The sequence below is a fragment of the Desmodus rotundus genome, chromosome 4 (assembly GCF_022682495.2).
Source record: "Desmodus rotundus isolate HL8 chromosome 4, HLdesRot8A.1, whole genome shotgun sequence".
Classification (NCBI taxonomy): Eukaryota; Metazoa; Chordata; class Mammalia; order Chiroptera; family Phyllostomidae; genus Desmodus; species Desmodus rotundus.
In genome coordinates this window covers 19,265,264-19,287,326 of record NC_071390.1, presented here as the reverse complement: position 1 = coordinate 19,287,326, position 22,063 = coordinate 19,265,264, and the positions used below count along the sequence as shown (strand labels likewise).

Sequence of the window (22,063 nt, the reverse complement as noted above, 5' to 3'; positions counted from 1 at the left end):
GCTGCAGCGTATCAGCCAATAGGCGAGCAACGAGCGATACAAGGGGCGGATCCCTCGGAAGGGGTGCTGGAATGTCCCTCCACAGCGCGTGGCAAATAATTAACAATATTAATAAATATCATTAGCCGAAACTAATATTGAGTGCTGGCCGAGCCAGACGTTGCTCCAAGCTCCATGCAGGCATTATTTTATTTAATCTTCAAATCCCCCATCAACTCCATTTTACAGATATGGAAAGTGAGGATCAGAAAAGTAACTTCCTTAAGGCTACAAAACATCGTAGGATTTAAGGCAAGTTCCAGTCTAAATCGACAGTTCCAAGTCTTTCATCGTTATATTACACTTTCACGTGTACCCTCTGCTACTTAAAGGAGGCAGACAGCTTCTGAAAATAGCCTTATGAAAGGGTCGGCAGCTTGTCCTTGCTTCTTCCCTTCCCTTTCAGGCCCTTCCTAGCCCCCTTTCCTGTTCCTTTGCCTTCCCTCCCCTCCAGTCCTCCCCTTTCCCCTCCCCTCCCCTTCCCTTTTTTAAGTCCCTCCTTCCTTTCTTACCACCCTCTCTCCTTCATTTCATTCACAAATATTTACTGAGTATCTCCCTTGCATGGTGCTAGTCTCTTGGAACAAAATAATCAGCCAAACAGGTAAAATTCCTTCCTTCTTGGAATTTAGAGACTGGTGGATGTGAGGGGTGGGTGGCATAGACATCCACTTCATTACACAAATGTAAAATTATAGTTTGAATTAAGAAGAAAAGGAACATGATACGTGAGAGCTTATGTTGGGGTCCTCACCTAGTTGGACGGGCAGTGTCAGAGATGGTTTCTGTGTGAGCCTGTGCTGTTTTCACTGATAGTCAAAGGATGAGGAGTGATTGCTGGGGGTGGGGGGAGTGGGCAGAGGGGAGTTTTTGGAAAGGTATTAAAGCAGGACAGCAGATTGGATGAACTTGGGAGGGCAGTGTGATTGGAGCAGAGGGAGATGAGTAGAAAATACTGAACGTATGGCTGGAGAAGGAGCCAAGGGCCAGGCAAAGGTCAAGCTGAGAATTCTGGTCTTTATCCTAAGAGCCATGGAAAGGCATTGCATGGTTTTAAACAGGAAAATGATGATCAGATTTATTTATAAAAGAGTATTCTGGCTACAGAAGAATTATCAATTAGGTAGGAGAGTAGGAAGAATAGAAGTAAGATCTGTTAGGAGTCAGTTTCATGGTCCTAACAAGGTGAGCTAAAGCACTACTGGCATTTTGGGCTGCATAGAAGTGTAACACACAAACCTCACGTTCTTCAGACACTATGCAGTCTTTCATTTCAGGGATGCGGGGCAAAAGTGGAGAAGTGTTTCTCTTAGGCAGGAAAGGGGATTAGTCACAACCATAGATCTTCAGGGTTGCAGTGGTGTTGGAAGGAATGTTGAGCTCCGTACCCATGCGACAGAGGGGTAGGCATGAGGTGTGAGGTGCATAGAAAGGGCTCATACTGCAGTGTCTGTACGTGGCACTGTATCACATGTCTGACAAATTATGCAATAGTGAAAGAGTAAATAATGTAGAAGGAAAACTTTGTAGCTGATGAAAAGGGGAAGCTAGTATAGTTTATAAAAAGCTTGATAAAATTACTTCATCATGTGTAGGGTAAGTGGAGGCAGTCTGGCTTCCTCACCCAGGTGTCTGGGTAACTAAGGGGAGCAGTGTTCCCATAGCCTTGGAGGGGCCTGATAACTAGTGTTCTCATAGACTTGAGACTGGGTCCAATAAAGTGTTCCCATAACATGAAGTGGGCTCGCATGTGCAGAATTATGTTATGTTATGTAATGTTCTGGCAGTTTTCCGGCTTGTTCCCCTCTGCTACTTAAACTGCTAGGGACTCCCTGCTGGGGGCGATGATGATGAGAGACATGCAAGGGGACAGGTGCCATGATGGGTGCCATGCTGGGGAGCAAGGGCCATGACATGAGACATGCAGATAGACATGCAGTTTGCAGCGTGCGTGGCTCTCTCACCTGTGAATAAAGGCATGCTGGACATCCCAATGGCTCCATGAATATTTTTCCATCTGCACGAATACCATGAACCTGCCTGGCCTTGAACGGTGGCAACACGCCATGCAACAAAAAGTCAGAAAGTTATCCCTGCAGGTGGTACCAGGACATGAAAGCGTTGTGTTGGGTAGAGTGAGACTTCTGGAGTTGCTTGGAAACTTGGATCCCCTGCAATTTAGCAGAACCCTAATATCAATGGACTCTAACATAGACATCATTTAAAGAAATCCAAGAGCCATTAATGGAGAAAAACAGGAATCACTATATGTTATGGCACAAATATCACTTAAAACAGAACTTTAGGAGAGCATTAAGTTCAAGTTTTTGAGGACTATGGTTTACCATCATTACACATTCAAGATTTGAATTTGAATAACCTCATCAAGGCTTTAGACCCTCTCCAAAAGCTTTGTCTCATCTGCATTAAATTCTCCATTGAAACTCTCACAAAAATAAAAGCATAAAAAAACACTACAATCCATCACTACAATTCACTTTATTCCCTTTCATCTGACTACCCTTCAATTTCCTTTGTCTTTAGGGTCTTATTACTTCTGTTCCCTTAGGCTAGAGAGAGAGAAACTGCTTTTTAAAAAATATATTCCCTGTGGCCATAAGTTTTTTACTGGTAAAAACCTGACATGACAAGTTAAGAATCAGGTATTTCAGTGTATCCTATGACAAAGACTTGAGTCCACAAGAAAATGAAGTGGTGAAAATATCTAAGTTCACATTATACTCTCAGGCTATGTGGTTCAGAGTAAAGAAACCTCAACCTAAAAATTCATGTTTTTGTTCTGTCTCTACTTCTTACTAGGTAGGAGACAGCTGGAAAAGTCACTGAAGCATTTTCAAATTTAATTTCTTCATCATCTGTAAAGTGAATCTGATATTTTCCCTGCCTACCCTCACAGGATTGTTATGAGAATCAAATGAAATAATGTATACAGAAAGAACTTTATATAAAATGTGTTATGCAGACACATGGTCCTGTTGCATAGTTCCCAGTCGTTTCCTTCAGCTACTGAGCCCGGGGAAGGACCGTGATTTTAAGTGCGCACTGACAGCATGCCTCACGTTCAGGCTGGCTACCTGATCACAAGGCTGCCAACTTTTTTCTCTGAGTACGTAGACTACTATAGCGGGTTAAATCTGAGAAGGAAGATGATCAAGTTCCCTTAAGTTATTGATTAGCATCAGTAACACGAGTGTTCTAGAGCAGTTATAGATTGGAACATATTAGTGGTATGATCTGTTTGCGAAGTCATGACCAGTCTTTTTTTTTTTGTCTTTTTTAATAAAAGAACATGAAATAGAAAATTTCACAATGTATCCCACATGGGAAGGGTAAATAATGTTTCAGATATCTGGGTACGTATGTTTCCATTTTTGTACTTGATAATTAAATAAAATTTTCCCTTTAAAAAGTCAGCAAGTACTTTAGAGGTTATTATGAGGGAGAGAAGTCATACTCCTGTATTTCATCAAATCTAAGATAAAATGATAGATGGTGAAAATCTACCAGTGAAATTACAACATGACCCAGAATTTTTATTTTATACTTATTGAAAGAACAGTTTTAAACTCAGATTTTTATCACAAAAGAACTCAAACTTACATAGAAATAGATTTTCATCCTATATTACTCTTGTGCAAATATAAAAAAAGAAAACATAAGTGACATAAGCTAAGGTATTTCTACAGCTTCATCACCTTTAGAATCCATCTTTTTAAAATAATTCTTCAAATCAGAGTCAGAGGCCTTCATTTCCCCTTCATCCTCCACCCTAGCTTTGTGCAATGTGCCAACAAAAGCATTTCTTTTAAGAGTGCTCTCATCATTTCTGGGCTCTTCTTCCAAGCCATTGACACCCGCCCTACAGATTTAAGCACAAACAATAACACCTATGTCAGGACTGCACCCAGCCTACAGTGATTTTAAGATATAGCCCAGGTTTTCAGAGGTGTTCAAAAGTGAAGAAGTGTACAGCTTAGAAGTGATGAAATACGGAAGTAGCTAGAGATCAGAGTCTGATGTCAGTCCAGAGTTGAAAAACTAGCTCCACCATTCAAAAGTATGTCCCTCTTGGTAGTCACTTAATTGCCATCGTCCAGATTCCTCATGTAGGAAATGGTAACATTAACAGGTTTTCTTATGTAATTCTTAGGGTTGTTGTGAGGATTCCAAGTTTTTCATGTAGAATGCTTAGCAGATGCCTGGCAGGTGGTTTGCATTCAACAGTGGAATTAGCTCCTCTATGCTGTTTTACCACATTTTCATTTAAGAATATACTTGAATGTGTTTCTGCATCAGTATATATAGATTTACTTCATCCCTTTTAATAGTTGTTAGGTTTCTTTTTTTGTTATTATTGTTCTTTTAAAAAATCAGCTTCTTAAATTTTAATTTTTTACTGTAACATATAGTAAAAACTCAGATTCTACAAGAAGGTTTTCAAATGACAGCAGTCTCCACCTCATTTCTTCTCACCTCATCCTTTCCTACTAATTCCACTGTCCAGAGGCCACCCTCTAGCTTAAGGAATACAATGTAACCAATACCAGGAAAGGCCCCCCCCCCCCATGCCATACTGTCTCCATTTTTCTTTTTCTTCCTTCCCACATGGGTAACAACTCTTCTGAATTCTGTTCATTGCTTCTTGCTTTTCAATTCTACTACATATTCATGTGCCATAACCAATATGCTTTTTCATTTTGCATGTTTTTAAGGCTAATACAGCCATACCATGTATATTGTTTCGTGACTTGTTTTTATGACTCAATCTTAAGTTTTTGAGATGCATTTATTTTGATAGCTGTAGCTGTAGTTTATTAGTTTTCATTGCTGGATACTTGTCCATTGTATGAATACACCACAATTTATTTATCCATTCTGCTCTCAGTGCACTTTTAATATTCCCCTATATGTATTTTTTTGCTAATTTTTTATGGACTGTTTATTCCTGTATGGCTTCTTATTGTGAGAATTACAATTTTGTTTTCACTTGACCTCACTCTGGGCCTTACTAATACTTTCTTATGAAGGCTATTTCTCCCTGCTATGGATAATGATAGCATGTTAATTTTTAAAGAAACATTTGTATTCCCAAAATAAGGGCCCCTAATTTTTAAAAAGATTTTAAATATAACTAATTAATAGCAAAACACTTCATGTGACTTTCAATATTCCTAACTTACTCTGCAAAATATAAATAACAATTAAAATATAAATATATTAAAAAGTATAAAATTATTTAAGTAACATTCCTGAAAAGCCAAAGAATATTGTATCAAGTGGGTGTATATCATCAGGAAAGACAGATGGTACTTAGAAGGTAGAAAACTATTTCTGATCACTAGGACCGCTAACTCTTGATCTTTAACCGGCAGAATCAATTGAGGTTAGCCTACTTACCCTATTTTTTGGAATATATGAGGCACCGAACCATAAGATGAACCTAGATTTTAGAGGAGGAAAATTGGAAAAAAAAATTTTTTTGAAGCAAAAAATGTGGTCCTGCTCCTGCCTCCTGTGACTCCGCTCCACCGCCGCCCACCCCCCACCCTGCCCCCAGCAGCAAGCCAGGTAAGCTACATTCGGACTATAATACGCACCCCCATTTCCTCCCAAATTTGGGGGAAGTGCGTCTTATAGTTCGAAAGATATGGTAGGTTAATTACTGACAGTTACAGCTGCAAAAGTGTGAAAAACCGTGTTTTTGCCTGTGGCTAACAGCAGTGTGCATCCGGATGTTGGCGTGTCACGCACAGAGCCTCAGAAGGCTTGGAGATGGTCCGCTACCATGCAGGGCAGTGCCAACAGCGCAGTCCTTTCCTGGGACGGATATTTTTGTTTCAATTTATTTCTTTGAGCAATTAACTTTTTACTTTCTTAATGAACTGGATCTTTCAAATCATTACACAAAACACTACCCTAGTCACACTAATTAGGGGACAGGCCATTCCAAGTAAAAGTTCTCAGATAATACCTTGACCTGAGAGTTTTAGTTTGGCCAATCAGAGGTTTTGCCTGGCCAGGGTTAATTTGCATGATACATTAATGTGCTAGAAGACCTTCTAAAAAGTTACTTTTCTGAAAAAGAGTTAAGCTAGACCCATGCTTTAGCAGAAATGTGGTCAATTTTTTTTCACTGAGTATCTGCAATCATAACAAACATTTGTTTAACACTTATTCTGTGCCAAGAATTGTTCTAAGTGCTTTCCATATACTTACTACTTTAATCTTTCTTCAAATTCTGTAAGAGAGCCATAAGGTTTTTACCATCTTATTTTACAGGCGAGCAGCCTCCCTGCTGGGGGCGATGATGATGAGACACACAAGGGGACAGGTGCCACGATGGGTGCCATGCTGGGGAGCAGGGACCATGACATGAAACATGCAGATAGAAGACACTGCTGCCTGGCCTTGAACAGTGGCAACACACCCACCCTGCCTACACCTTGATATTTCTCACCTCCAGAACTGTGACAATAGATTTCTGTTGTTTAAGCCACTCAGTTTTTGGTACTTAGATGCCCTAGCCCCAGCAAATTCATAAATACATGGATAGGGTGAGGCTCAAACCCAGGCAGGAAGGCTCTGAGACAGGTGTGCGTATCATGTATTTTCTGTCTCTCCCCTAATAGAGCTAATCAAAATAAAAACAGACTGCCCCCCCCTTTCCGTCTTGCAAATAATGACACAACAGTCATCACCAGCTCTCAAATCTAGGCAGACAAGAAAAACATTGACTTTCCCGCAGCTGTACCATATGCCCTGGAATCCCTTTTTCCTAACCCCTAAGTTAGAGTGGGGCTGTTTGAGCAGCCGCCCAACTCAGATATTTTTTACAGGCCTATGGGACTAAATTTACTCAGCCTGCCTGTATGACTCTATGACTTAGTAGAGCTTCAAAATCCACATGTTTAGTAGATTGTTGAAAGCAGCACCATCTGAGGTTAGTAATACCCAGATTTGGGCTGTTTCCTTTGGGTTAAAATTAAAAGGATGTGTCCTATGGGTACAGTAGGGACAGTGGCCCTCCCAGTAGTCATATTAAACTAGTAGTGATAGGAGGAAAAGGCTGTCCTTGTGACTGGGCGACCTGTCACTGCGCCATGGACAGGAACCTTTGGAGAGCATGTTCTGGAACCGTGAGCGAAAGCTGGGCCCAAGCCACAGGCCCTGAAGTTGGGGAAGCCTTGGAGCAGAGGGGGAACTATGAGCAGGTCCGTGCCACGTGAGGGAGGCCCGAGTGGGTTTCCCAGCAGGGATGGGGAATACGGGAGGTCAGGGTCAGTGTGGACCCGCGTATAGGGCAGACATTAAACCACCATCGTTAGGGGTTAGGAAATGGCTCCAGTTTATTTTATTTGTTTTTGTTTTTTTGCGTGTGCATCATGACGTGGGTGCATCTCCTGGCCCGCACGACACAGGTTGGCGCAACCGCCAGCTGCAGGGTTTTAGGCACTATCCCCACAGAACCAGGAAGGCCAGCCCGGGGTCTGGGCGCAGCGGAGGGACGTCGGGGCGGCGATTTCCCTGGAAGCGCTAGGGCTACGACGGCGACGCGTTCCTTCTTGCTAAGGGTGGGAAGTAGAGCCTGGCGCGGCGTTCCGGGCCCCTCCGAGGTCGCGCTGGGCGTGGGCTGGCTCTGGGCGTGGGCTCGCTCTAAGCGCTCAGGGCTGCGCCGCCGGGTCCTGGAAACACGGCGCAGGCGGAGCTGGCAGCCCGCGCCCCGTCTGCACTTCTGAGAGGAGAAAGGACAGAGGGAGGGGCGACTACTTCCTGCAAACGCTGCAAACCCCGCGTGCGAGCTCGGCCTACGCTGCGCCAAGATGTCCGGAGGGTCAGTCAAGAGCCTGGAGAAGGGTAAGGTCAGCCCGCCGCGAGAGGCCGGGGTGCTCTCGGCGACCCTTGGCCGCAGGTCGCGTTGCGGCTGCTTTGGAGCCGAGCCTGTCCACAGGGCCTCCCCCCGTGGGGAACGGGCTGGCGCGGCAGCGCCCGGGATCTCTCTGCGTCTGGTCTCGGGACGGCGGGAGGCTGGGGATCCTGGAGTCTCCCCAGACACTGTAACCGCCTCCGCTTCTCCTCCGCAGGAAGCGCGCCCCCAGGGCCGGTCGGGGAGGGCCTGATCCGCGTCTACAGCATGCGGTTCTGCCCGTTCGCCGAGAGGACGCGCCTAGTCCTGGCAGCCAAGGGAATCAAGTGAGAACCCAGGCGGGGGTCGCTCCCGGCGCGAGCCGGGAATCAGCAGCTGCGGGGGCGGGGTTTGGAAATCTCGAATAGGGCCCCTGGAGCTTCCTTTGCTGCAAAACAAATGACTATTCTCAGCCGTTTGGGGAGGATGTAGCAAGTTATGAACCCTCTCCCTGGAGAGGGAGATGAGGGGAAATGCCGTAGACTCCAGAAGTCTAGCATACTCCATTTAACCTAACCATTTTTTGGATTAGAAAAATGGGGTCTAATTAAAGTAATGAGTGGCGGCGGCTCTCTTAGCTCTTGTAAATCCCTAATTCCTGGTCCACTGTCCTTTTCCTTTTATCTGACTTCCACGTCCGGTTCATGTCCGGTCTGTCGGACATACTGTTTGCTGTTATTCTGAGCATATCATTCCTCATCAAATGTTCAATAATTAGCCTAGTACAGAGTTTATACCTTGAGTCTCCTGGCAGTGTGTACAATGAACTATGCTGTACACTTCCCTGCAGGTTGGGTTGTTGGTCGAGTCAAAGGGTCTGTGCCTAAAAATTCAGTCCTTTGCGGAGCCTCATTGAAAGTTGCATGGTTGACATGGGTTAGCCACAGGAATCGTGCAGTAGTCACTTGGTTTTTCTCTGCGGACGTCAAATATCCATTGGAACTGCCCCCTTTCCAATGACTTTTGGAATAGGTGAAACAGACATGAGATACCTGTGGTGTGGAAGTTTAAAATGTAGCCCCCGTTCTAAGAAATTTTCCATCTATGTGCTTAGGGTTTATAAAGGTATTTTAGTCTTCTAGGGAGAGAATTAGGCAGGCAGTTCCTGCCCAGAAGACATATAAGATGTATTCTAAAGAAAAAAACCCCAACAAGTTATTTATGGATTAGTCCTCACCTCAAAAACAAATTATTGAATCGATTAGCCCTCACCTCATTACTAAGATTGGCATCTTATTTGGATGAATTGATTCTGAACATATAGCAAAGTACTCAACACTTAATAACATTTTTCCAAAACACTGTTTCATCCAAATACTATAATATTTGCTTTATGAGTCAGAATTCTTTTATTGCAAGTAAGAGAACTGTAATTCAAAGTGAAAAAAGACATATTTTGCGCTCATATAATTGACAAGTCCAAGAACAAGATGCAGCTGAAGTCAGGGCACCAAGACCTGGCTTATGTGGCCCCCTGCAACTGTAGTTTGAAAACAACTCTACCTTACTTACTGGGAGTTTTCCAAAGGAAAGTTGAAATGATTCTTTACCTTACGGGTGGTGAAGAGTGGTGACAGTTGCCGGGTAGTGCAACAACAGGGGTGTACTAACAGGCTGGGATCTGTTTTGCCAGGAGACTTTCATCAGTTTTTTTTACCATGTGGTATACCACTAGATGTTTACCATGTGCATAACCTAACAAAGCATGGTTTTCGTTAAAAGGTACGTGTTCCAACTTGTGGCAGGTATGTTGACTTGTTGACTCACAGTGCCAGGTTACCACCAAATGCTTTTGTTCTGAGAACCTTCTTTATCACAAATGATCTACTTTTTGTTTTTTAAATATATCGTATTGATTATACTATTACCTATTTACCCGTTGTTCCATTTTCCCCTCTTTATTCCTCTCTGCCCTGCACCCCTCTTCCCACCCACATTCCCCCTCTTGGTTGATGTCCATGAGTCATACATATAAGGTCTTTGGCTTCTAGATTTACTACACTGTTCTTAACCTCCCCATGTCTATTTTCTACCTCCCATTTATGCTACTTATTCTCTGTACCTTTTCCCCCATTTTCCCTCCTCCCCCTCCATGCTGATAACCCTCCATATGATCTCTATTTCTAATTCTGTTCCTGTTCTAGTTGTTTGCTTAGTTCATTTTTGTTTTTGTTTTTAGATTCAGTTGTTGATTGTTGTGTTTGTTGTCATTTTTTGTTATTTTTGATCTTCTTTTTCATAGATAAGTTCCTTTAACATTTCATATAATGAGGGCTGGGTTATGATGAACTCCTTTAACTTGACCTTATCTGGGAAGCACTTTATCTGCCCTTCCATTCTAAATGATAGCTTTGCTGGATAGAGTAATTTTGGATGTAGGTCCTTGCCTTTCATGACTTCAAATACTTCTTTCCAGCCTCTTCTTGCCTGCAAGGTTTCTTTTGAGAAATCAGCTGATAGTCTTATGGGAACTCCTTTGTAGGTAACTGTCTCCTTTTCTCTTGCTGCTTTTAAGATTCTCTCCTTCTGTTTAATCTTGGCTAATGTAATTGTGATGTGCATTGGTGTGTTCCTCCTTAGTCCAACTTCTTTGGGACTCTCTGGGCTTCCTGGACTTCCTGGAAGTCTATTTCCTTTGGCAAATTAGGGAAGTTCTCCTTCATAATGTTTTCAAATAAGTTTTCAACTTCTTGCTCTTCCTCTTCTCCTCTGGCACCCCTATGATTTGGACGTTGGACCATTTAAAGTTGTCCCAGAGTTTCCTAAGCCTCTCCTCCTTTTTCTGAATTCTTGTTTCTAGATTCTGTTTTGGTTGAATGTTTCTTTCTTCCTTCTGCTCCAAACTGTTGAGTCCCAGTTTCCTTCCTGTCACTGTTGGTTCTCTGTACATTTTCCTTTATTTCATTTTGTATAGCCTTTACTTTTTCCTCTATTTTGCAACCATATTCAACCAATTCTGTGAGCATCCTGATTGCCAATGTTTTGAACTGTGCATCTGATAAGTTGGCTATCTGTTCATTGCTTAGTTGTATTTTTTCTGGAGTTTTGATCTGTTCTTTCATTTGGGCCTTTTTGGGGGGGGGGCGGGTCTCAGCGCACCTTTTACATAGTAAGGGGCAGAGTCTTGGGTATTCGCCAAGGTGGGGCAACCCAAGTTGCTGTATGTGGGGGAGGGGTCAGAGAGGGAGCAATGGCGCTTGCTCTGCTCACTGCCGGATTTCAGTCACTTTCCCCACTACCCACAAGCAAATTAAATTGGGCCTTTCTGGTGCTGATTCCCAGGATTCCCAGATGGGTGGGTTTGTGTATGTTCTAGAGCCCAGTGGGTCTCTCTGATGAACTCTCCTGTGAGGCTGGGAGTTTCTCCCGCTGCTGCCTCAACCCCCATGGGTGTTTTCAATCAGAGATTTGAGGCTTCATTTCCCTGCCCTGGAACCCTGGGTTGCATTGTCTGTCTTGCTCCCCAGTTGTTCCTCCCGGTTTATCTGCACACAAATGTGGGACCATTCAGTCTGCCAGCTGCCTCCTGACCAGGTCCACCAGCCTCCGCCTTGCCATGTGTCCTCTCTGCCCTGGCTGCCCTTCTCCGCCCCTCCTACCGGTCTGGATGAATGTTTCTTCTTTAACTCCTTGATTGTCGGACTTCCATACAGTTAGATTTTCTGATAGTTCTGGTTGTTTTTTGTATTTAAATTTGTTGTCTTTCTTTTGGTTTGCAAGGAGGCACTGAGGGGGACTTCGGCCCTCAAGGTTCCCCAGGGCTGCGGTAGATGGAAATACAGAGTTGTCCTGGATGTGATCTTGTTGCTCTGGTGGGAAAAGGGGTGGTGATTCCCTCTAGTGGAGAATGCCCTGAGCCCTTCTCCAACAAGGCTTTTATTAGGGTTGGGAAGTGCAGGGGGATACAGCACCCGTGCATAGCTTATCAATTAATATCCAACAGGCTATAGTCATAAAAAACTAACACTATCTATAGATAACAATTAAAGAAACACAGAAATCTTTTCAGGTTGGGGTCTGCGAGACGTGCAGGTGCCAGATGGCTGTAAAGGCATATTTCATGAAGTAGGGAGTATCACTCAAGCATCTGGGTCATAGTAACAGGGTTTGTCGCTGAGCAGAGCCGACTTCAGAGGACAAAAATGTACCTTTCAGGCCTGATTCCCACGGGACCCTCAGTGTTAGAATCAAGTCATGCCTGCCACCTGCGTTATGACCTGGTTTTCCAGGGAGATTTACTAGCCCCTTTCAGAGCTTGCTCTCGAGGGGCTACAGTCTCCAAAACCACACAGAGCGGTCCCCAGCAAGGCACAGTGTATCTACCTATGCCTCTATCTTGACCATACCTTTTGTTTTTATAGTGGCTCATATCTGAGTGTTCCCTCAGAATATGAACCTTTTAACAAAAACATACACACCCACACACTAGTGTTTCATCTGGCTATTCCTTTGTTTTCATGGGTGATGACATACTGTTTTTAAATACTTAGTTTTAGAGAGAGGGGAAGGGAGGGAGAGAGGGAAGGAAACCAGTGTGAGAGAGAAACATCGATTGGCTGCCTCTTGCACGCTCCCTGACCGGACGTCTGAACCTGCAACCCAGGCATGTGCCCCCAACAGGGAATTGAACCTGTGACCTTTTGCTTTGGAGGATGATGCCCAACCAACTGAGCCACACCCCTCAGGACGGGTGTTTACATATTCAAATCCTCAAACTAAATGCTGTTTTAGCTACTATGGTGGATGGGGAAATAGGAAACAAAAGGTGTTGGTGTATGTTATTTTTGAGTAACTAGTGTGTTCTATTGAGCAATTATCTAGATTTGATAATTATATAGATCTGGCTTTAGCAATTATGTGAGACTTTTTTCTTTTATTTCTTCTAAAATCTGTCAGGCAAGAAATAAGTTAGATCTAATTACAATCTGAACATAACCCCAGACTTCACCTGTTTTCTTCCTTTTGGGTTTACTTTGCGATTTACCATGCACCATTTAAAAAAAAGTACGGAGATTTAATCTGAAAGCTTATTTTGTGGGTGGATATTTTTTGGATTCCTTAACATCCTTGTAAAAAAGGAAGGAACTTTCTACCTAAGTTAGCAAAGGGAACTGAATTTAATTATGTTGATTCTCATATAGTGGATAGTGGACCCAATTTAATTAGTTGCCTTATATAATTTACAATTAAGTTACCTCTTAGCCAAATATGAAGTGTTTTACTGACAATCTTGAAGCATTTTCACTTGTTTATTCATTCAACAAATATTTACTGAGTGCCTATCTGAAACTATTTGTATTTTCTTCATAGCATTCAAACCTATTTTAAATTTGTTTTTATGTGTTTGTTAAAATGAACAAGGCACATAAGATCCCTGATTTCATGGAGTTTACTTTCTAGGGAGTTGACATAATAAACAGGTGACTAAGGATCAAAGTAATTTCAGATATGTATCAGTTCAATGAAGAAAGTGAAACAAGATGGTCACATAATGAGACCCTCAGCAGCCTCAGAATGGGTGGGTGGTCAGGGAAGGCCTCTCTGTGCCTGTAGTGTTTGACCTGGGAAGACGGGCAGAGAAGGCAGAGGACCAGTGAGCGTGAATGTTCCAAGGTGGGAACGTGTATGGCAAATTCAAGGAATATAAGAAAAGCCAGTGTGGCCAGATGATGACCAGAAGGAAAGTCGTAGGAAGCAGGTGTGACAAATCAAATGTGCCTTGTGTGTCATGGAATGTGACACACCAGTTTATCCTCTTTGTAGTGAGCAGCAATTGGAGGGTTGTAAGCAGGAGAGTGGCCTAATCTAATTTACTTTTGGCAAAGCTCCACCTGGCCATGTGTGTAGAATGGACTGTAGGGAGGCCACTCATAGGGAGGGAGCTGAGAGGCTGGTGGGGACTGTTGTGGGGGACCAGGTGGCAGATGATGTTTTGGATGAGGTAGTAGTGATAAAGCTGAGAAGTGAATAAGATGATTCAACATGATTTGGAGGTCTAGCTGACAGGTCTTGCTGATCCATTTGACTTGAGGAAGAGGGTGTGGGAAGCAGGAATCGAGGCTGAGTTGACTCCCAAATGTGGGGTCTGATCAGCTAAGTGGATGGTAAGACCAGTGATGATTCATTCAGAAGTTACAAAAAATGTTTCATTCTCTTCCTTGTCTTCTATTTGCCTTTCAGGCATGAAGTTATCAACATCAACCTGAAAAATAAGCCTGAGTGGTTCTTTGAGAAGAATCCCTTTGGTCTGGTGCCAGTTCTGGAGAACAGTCAGGGTCAGCTGATCTATGAGTCTGCCATCACCTGTGAGTACCTGGATGAAGTGTATCCAGGGAAGAAGCTGTTGCCAGAGGACCCCTATGAGAAAGCACGCCAAAAGATGGTCTTTGAGTTATTTTCTAAGGTGTGTGTATAAGAAATGTCGGGTCCTATTTGAAAAATCTGTTTTTTTTTAAAGCTCTATCAGTGGTCATTTATGGTTCAGTAATTTGGGAAAGGAAAACAAAACAGGATTATACTCATCTGCCCTGACCTGTCCCTACAAGCCCTTTCTTGATCGGTTCCTGTTTACCTCTCCAAAGTTATTCCTCTTCACTCTTCTCCTGACATGTTATATTCCAGCCATACTGAATGTTTTCAGTTTTCCCAAACTCACCACCTTACCAACTCTTGGCTGGCAGACGCTTCCCACTTCTCACTTTGCCCGGTTCTCTCCAAATCCTCTTTCACGTATTGCTCAGACACTGCTGCCTTCCAGGAGCTCGTTCCGAGTGGGTGAGTGCCCAGCTCTGCGTTCCCACGTGCACTGACACCTCCCTGCTGGTGACTGCCTGCCTTCTTGCATGTGTTGCACCAGGGCGTCACTGTTGACTCGCCGCCTAGGTTTGTGACCAGCCCTGCCCCTTTCAAGTTGTTTACCTTGCTAAGTTACTGCTTTACCTCTGTGTCTCAGGTCATAATTTGTAAAATAAATATAACTGTTCATGAAACACCGAGAGCCAAGTTCAAGACGTGGTAAATCTCAGTGTTAGTTCTTGCTGTTCCAGCCAGAGTCTGGCAGTGAGCTTCTCTGTTCCATGTAGGTAGTAGCATGGAGCTGACTGAGTAAATGGCATTCCTGTAGAAGAATTGTTTGTATCTTAATTAGCATAAATTAGTTCAAGCAGTTAGTATTAACAAGGACGTGGCCAATAGTAGACAACAAGAATAGCAGTGTGAGGATGTGTGTCTGTAATCCTGTTACCCTGTCAGCATGTATCAGCACACACAGAAATATCTTGTCTCTAGACAAACACCGTGAAGATGGGATTTACAGGGAAGACATTGTTTAAGGACACAGTGCAAAGGGAAGCCAATGGAGAAGGAAGAAGGACTTGTCTGGTTTAGCAGGATGAGAGGGAAAGAATAGTAGAGATGGCTACTCTCAAAGTCAATGAACAGAGAGTAGGGCGAATTTACAAGAAAGGTGGTGGAAAATTTTTTAAAAAGTAACCAGAGATTCATTGTACTGTTTAGAAAGAAAATGAGCCTCAGTGCTAAAGATGCTCACATTGAAGAAGAGGTGGTCTTAGGTAGCATATGACCCTACCTTCCTGGCCACAGCTCAGCAAACTAGAAATGCCCCACGTGCACCCCAGACCCCCAGCCCAATCATCTTCTCTCCTAGAAACTTGGAACTGAGACAAAGACAGTAAAAGTGGGGAAATTTTGAATGATGAAAAAATATATATATACATATATATAAATAAAATTAGAGACTTGGGGCTTCTCCAAAGCCACACAGGGAAGTAGAAATTAACACTGCAGAGGGACGTATATATGGAAAATAGTACAGAACAGACATGTAAAGACAAGCAAAGATGAATGACCAGGCAGGAAATGTGGGTGGAAGGGCAGCCTGCAAACCTTCAGTTCCAATGAGCACAAGCTGTTCTGACATCCATGGGATTTCAGGGGGTTCATTCAGAGTGCCTGTTTACTTAAACTGGGATGAGTGGACTTCTGTCTCACGCAATGAGATGATACCAAACACACAAACACCTCCATCACAAGCATTAAAGCAGGTGACACTATACCTGGCAGGTCTTCAGGCAGTCACTCCCCTTTGAACAGTCTTCCCATGTCCTCCCCAGGGCAGAGATCAGAACAATTCTCTTCCCCAGCTCCCTCTGCAGCTGGGGCCCAGGTCTGCGACCCAGGCTCTCCCTGTCAGATACACACATGGTAGAGTTCAGTTCAGAAACGGTCAATGTGAGGAAATAGGCTTGGTGTGGGGCACTGGTTCTGCTGGTGAGAGTGGTTGATGGCATGGCTTCAGGCTTTCAGGAGCCCTGGTGGTTGCCAAATTAAATTTCAGAGCAGCAACGGCTTTGGTGATTGGGGCATTAGTTACCTCTGAGTCATTCCTGGCACAAACCTTTAGTTTCAGCTCACTGGTCACAGTGGGTGCTTTCCAGCAGGTCAGTTTGAGCATGATTTTGGTATGTTGCAGCTTAGTGCCAAGCCTGTTCGTTCAGCGCCCCAACAATTCTGAGACACTCAGTGTCCTTTAAAGATATTTTTGGCTCAAACTTGCCAAAGCGGGTTCTGTTATTTGCAACTTATAAAATCCTGTTTAATACAGCACCTTAGGCCACAAAACTGTTTTGAGGATCAGCGTATGACCCCTGTGAACACAGGAATGGGTGTACCCTTGAAGTTTCTAGAACACTGACACTGGGACTAGAGGGTTCTATCATGTTTTTATGTGAGGCTGGTACACTGGGCCTCCCACTGATAAAATAAATTATTCTCTGTCTAGGTACCATCGCTGATAGGAAGCTTTATTAGAAGTAAAAATAAGGAAGACTGCTCTGGCTTGAAAGAAGAACTTCGTAAAGAATTCAGCAAGCTTGAGGAGGTAATCAATGGTGTCTCTTAGCTTTTATCAGAGTAAATGATACACTACATCTACCCTCTTCCTTCTGCTCTTTTGTTCGTATTCCCATTTCCCAAATTGCTTTATAGCAATGAGTAATACCAAATAAGAAATTTTAGTTTATAAGAGATTGCCATAAGCAGTGTGTTTAACATATAAACCAAAACACCTAAAGATATTTTGACATGAGCTTGCTTTTAATACATTTTGTTGCACTGATGTTAAAATAATATGGAAAAAAAAAATTCACCAACATTTCTGTTACCTGTTTCATTGTTTTTCCATGCTGTTTTCAGTCCTTGTCCATATATTTTTAAAAAATGATTAACATAACTAATCAGTGTAGATACCATTTTGTGTTCTTTTTTCTGCTTAGCATTATATAATAAGCATTTCTCGCCACGAAGAGTTTGCCATGAATCACACAGACACTTGGCAAAGCCCAGACGTGTTTTACTTCCTTTGAGGGAGAGCTGCCATTTTGTGCCTTCAGGTCGAGTCTCCTCTTGGTCTTGAGACATTCCAAACACTCAGGTAGATTCAATCAGTTTACAATGCAGAATGTTATAGGAGCCCTGAAAAAAAACTATATAATTTTTTAAAGGTAAGTTGGTTTGGTGTTGATTAATGAAATAACATTCTCAGTTTCCGCCTTTGACAAAATCGTAACACCAATTCATCCTCCTAAACTTTAGAAACACACTCTTTGTGCTTTGTTTTCAAATAATTTTATTTAATAGTTAATCTAGTTATTTCCAATGTATTTTAGGTAAATTGTTTTATTGAAGGATTATCTGCAAAGTACCCAAAGAATAAGAGTATAGCTTGATGAATTTTTACAGAGTGAACACAGCCATAGAACCAGCACCCATATCAAAAAACAGTATTAGTTTTGGCTACTTTCTGTGCTCTATACAAATGGAATAACATAATACGCACGTTCGGGCCTGGCTTCTTTCACACAGTATTAGGCTTGTGAAGTTCATCAATGTCCTGTGTAGTTCATTCCTATTTTTTTATGGCGTTCCAGTATATCTCTGTGCCACAAATCTTTTGTCCCTTTTACTCCTGGTGGACAGCAGACATTTCCACTTTGGGGCTATTAGAAATAGTACTACAGTGAACATTCTTGCATGTATCCTTTGGTGAATATACGTTCACATTTCCAAGTACAATTACTGGGTTATAAAGTATGCATGCTCTCAGCTGTAAAATATCATAGTACCGACTTACATTCCTATCAGCAGTGGTCCCCCACTCTGGCTAACTTTGTCTGGTTCATTTTAGCCATTATGGATGCGTAGTGTCACAACATTTTGGTTCTCATTTGCATTTCCTTGATACCTAATGTAGTTGAGCACCTTTTCAAATGGTTATTGTCCATTTGGACATTTTTTGTAAAGTGCAAGTCCTGCCCAATTTTCTCATGGGTTGTTTGCCTTTTTTCTTGATTCCCAGGAGTTCTTTCTGTATTCTGAATACCAGACCTTAGTTGCATTACAAAGATCTTGTACTCTGTTGCTTATTTTATTTTTCATCACTTTCTAGTTTATCTTGCTGATTGTTTTGCTTCATCCGAAACCAACAGATTCTAAAGCTTAAACTGATCAAATAGACAAAAAGTGAACTTGGATACGAAGAGCAAACAGGGCTGCTCTCTCCACTCTGTTTAACTCACCTGCGTCTCTGATGATGAGTCTTCCGAGATGCACAAATAAGAAGTACTCTCATGCTGTTTATTTAATGTTCAGGTTCTGACCAGTAAGAAGACAACCTTCTTTGGTGGCAATTCACTTTCTATGATTGATTACCTCATCTGGCCCTGGTTTGAACGGCTGGAAGCACTGGAGTTAAATGAGTAAGAATTTTGAATATTATGTGAATAATTTAGGAGAATGATAATTGGAATAGCATATGTTGACCTTATTTCTGAACAAAAGTTAAAATATTTTATACAACTGTTACGAATGGAAAAAAGCAGGCAGGAGGGAAAGGCTTGGGCGTGTCATACGTCCACACTCACTGCTGCTTCCCACCCTGGGGGATGGGCAGCAGTTCTGTGACGTGGTAAAAAGTTTTAAAAGTAATTTACTCCCTCCCTCCTGGGTAAAAGTTCCTAAGGAAGGTTTGGGTGGGGGCACTGGGTGAAAAAGGTGAAGGGATTAAGAATTACAACCGGCAGTCACAAAAGAGTCACAGGGAGGTAAAGTACAGCATAGGGAATATAGTCAGTAAAATCGTAATGACTGTGTGGTGTCAGATGGGTGCTAGACTTCCTGGGGGATCACTTTGTGTGTCATAAATGTCTAAGTACTGTGCTGCACACCTGAAACGAATACGATACTGAATGCCAACTGTAACTGAAAAAAATTTTAAACCCACAAGGATAACCTTTTTATAAGGCTGTCATGCGGGATTGCTATGACCAATGCTGCCTCTTATTTACCAGTAAGATTCCCATACTAGTTTCCAAGCTCCACACTTCGCAGTTTGGCAGCCACCTTGGCTTTCTCCCTCTTAAAGCTTAGAGCTATTCAGGGTTACTTTTTAAAAAATACTCTTTCAAAAAAATTCTTTAAATTTTTAAAAATTTATTAAAACATTAAAAAAATTTTAAGTATAGCCCTGGCTGGTGTGGCTCGGTGGATTGAGTACAGGCCTGCAAGCCAAAGGGTCACTGGTTCGATTCTCAGTCAGGGCACATGCCTGGGTTGCAGGCCAGGTCCCCAGTGGGGGGTGCATGAGAGGCAACTGCTCTGTTTACCTCTCTTTCTCCATCCCTTCCTCTCTCTCTAAAAATAAATAAAATTTAAAAAATAAATACAATAAAATTTAAGTATAGTTGGTATTGTGGACAAAAAGGGGCCACATACTAAACCTGACAAGCTCAGGGAGGGCCTGCATTATGGCATTACAAACTCATAGAGACCGAAAATAACCACTTAGGATGGTCTGAAATTAAAGCTTTTTAACAAAAAGCAGTTTATGGTCGGTAGTCATGTTGTCCTAGGCTAGAGTGTTCCCTGCCAAAGGTCATCTTCACCTTAACTAAGCCTGTCTGTTGTCCTTTGCATCCAGGATAACATACCTGATAAACATACCTTTGTAAAAACAAAGTAACTTCCCTTTTACCAGGCCCCTCAAAGCATGGGCACCACTCCAGAGACCACAGTCCCCTCATTGTCATTGCTGTCATGTTAATTGCTGACCCTCTACCCACCTGTGTAAAAGAAGTGTCCATCATTTTAATTTTTATCCAATCCCAGAAGTTTCCCCACTTTGCTTTCTCCCATCTCCCTAATCTTTCACCAATGGATTTCATGTAACCCACTTACATCTTCTCTTTGGATTGTAATGTATAAAGCAGGGTGCAAAACTGCCATTTTCTGGAGCATTTTCTCAACTCGCTGAGGTTTTGCTTCCTGGCAGTTGTCGTCAGTTTGGCTCAAATGAACTCATAAAAATTATCTACAGAATTGAACGTATTATCACGCTCAGATCTTAGGTTTCAAATACTAGGTTTCAGGTGTACAACATTAATATACCTTACAATGTGATTAACACAGTAAGTATACTAACCATCTGTCGCCATGCAAACTTAATCACAACATTATCGACTATAATCCCCGTCACCTTTATCATCCACCCTCACCCCTTCCCCTCTGGCATCCATCAGTTTCATCTCTCTTTCTTTCTTTTAAAATTTGTCAGTTACAGTTGACATACAATATTATATTAGTTTCAGGTGTACAACATAGTGATTATACATTTATATAACTTGTGAATTGAAAATCCCAATTAGTCTAGCAGTACCCATCTGATCCCACACATAGTTACTACATTGCTAACTTTATTTCCTGTGCTGCACTTTACATCCCTGTGACTGTTTTTATGGTTGGCAAGATGTACTTTTAATCCCTTCACTTTTTAGTCACATTCTGGACATAGATGGGTTGTTTTTCATGTTCTTATTTTAATAAGTTATCAGTCTCTCAATTTGGAATAGTCTTACGCCAAATGAGCAAGTCATTTCCTTTTGGAAGATTCCTGTTCCATAAAACAAAGACTTCTACAGTATGTCCCCAAACTAATACCGTCATGCCTCAGAGATACTGCAGGTTCAGTTTCAGACCACTGCAATACAGCAAGTATCACGATGGAGTCACATGAATATTTTGATTTCCAGTGCATATAAAAATTATGTTTACACTATACCTTAGTCTGTTAAGTGTTCAGTAACATTATGTCTAAAAAAGAACAATATAAATACCTTAATTTAAAAATGCTTTTTTGCATAAAGGAACACTAACCATTATCTGAGCCTTCAGTAATTTTTTGCTGGTCAAAGGTTTGCCCTAGTAACATCAAAGGTCAGGGATCATAGATCTCCATAACAAATATAAAAATAATGGCCAGAGTTTGAAATATTCTTAGAATTGTCAAAATGTGGCACAGAGACATGAAGCAAATGCTCTTGGGAAAAGCGCACGGATAGACTTGCTCAGTGCAGGATTACCACAAACCTTGAATCTGTAAAAAATGCAGTATCTGAGAAGTGCAGCAAAAGGAGGCCTGTCTTATTCTATAATTACATGCATTTTAAAGAAATATTTTTAACGAACTACTTTAAACGGTTAGAGGAGAACAAAATGAAACTGCGGAATGATAATGATGACATATAGGAGACTTTGCAATGCCTTCCTATTTGGTCTGGCTCACACCTGCATTCTTTCCATCTCCCACAGGTGTGTAGACCACACTCCAAAACTTAAGCTCTGGGTGGCAGCCATGAGGAAAGATCCCACTGTGTCAGCCCTCCTCACTGATGTGAAGACCTTCCAAGGTTTCTTAAATCTCTACTTGCAGAACAGCCTGGAGGCCTGTGACTATGGGCTTTGATGGGGGCACAAGTCAGTGAAGATGTGGCCCTGGCTGGTGTGGCTCAGTGGACTGAATGCCAGCCTACAAACCAAAGGGTCACCAGTTCAATTCCCAGTTAGGTCACAAACCTGGGTTAAGGGTCCCCAGTAGGGGGAGCATGAGAGGCAGCCACACATTGATGTTTCTTTCCCTCTTTCTCCCTTCCTTCCCCTCTGTCTAAAAATAAAAAAAATAATAAAATAAGTGAAGATATGTCTGATACTTTGCTTCACTAATATGAAAAATAGCATGCTTTTATTTTG

The 22,063-nt window shown here is 42.3% G+C and overlaps 1 protein-coding gene across 1 annotated transcript; it reads left to right on the top strand.

Moving 5' to 3' along the window:
* Window positions 1-7,566: 7,566 nt before the first annotated feature.
* On the top strand, window positions 7,567-21,975 carry GSTO1 (glutathione S-transferase omega 1). Its single transcript, XM_024555361.3, has 6 exons — window positions 7,567-7,914; window positions 8,142-8,250; window positions 14,144-14,366; window positions 16,764-16,862; window positions 18,632-18,738; window positions 21,626-21,975. Exons 1-6 carry the CDS (start codon window positions 7,881-7,883, stop codon window positions 21,777-21,779), a joined length of 726 nt encoding a protein of 241 aa, XP_024411129.2. The 5' UTR covers window positions 7,567-7,880; the 3' UTR covers window positions 21,780-21,975.
* The last annotated feature ends 88 nt before the right edge of the window (window positions 21,976-22,063 follow it).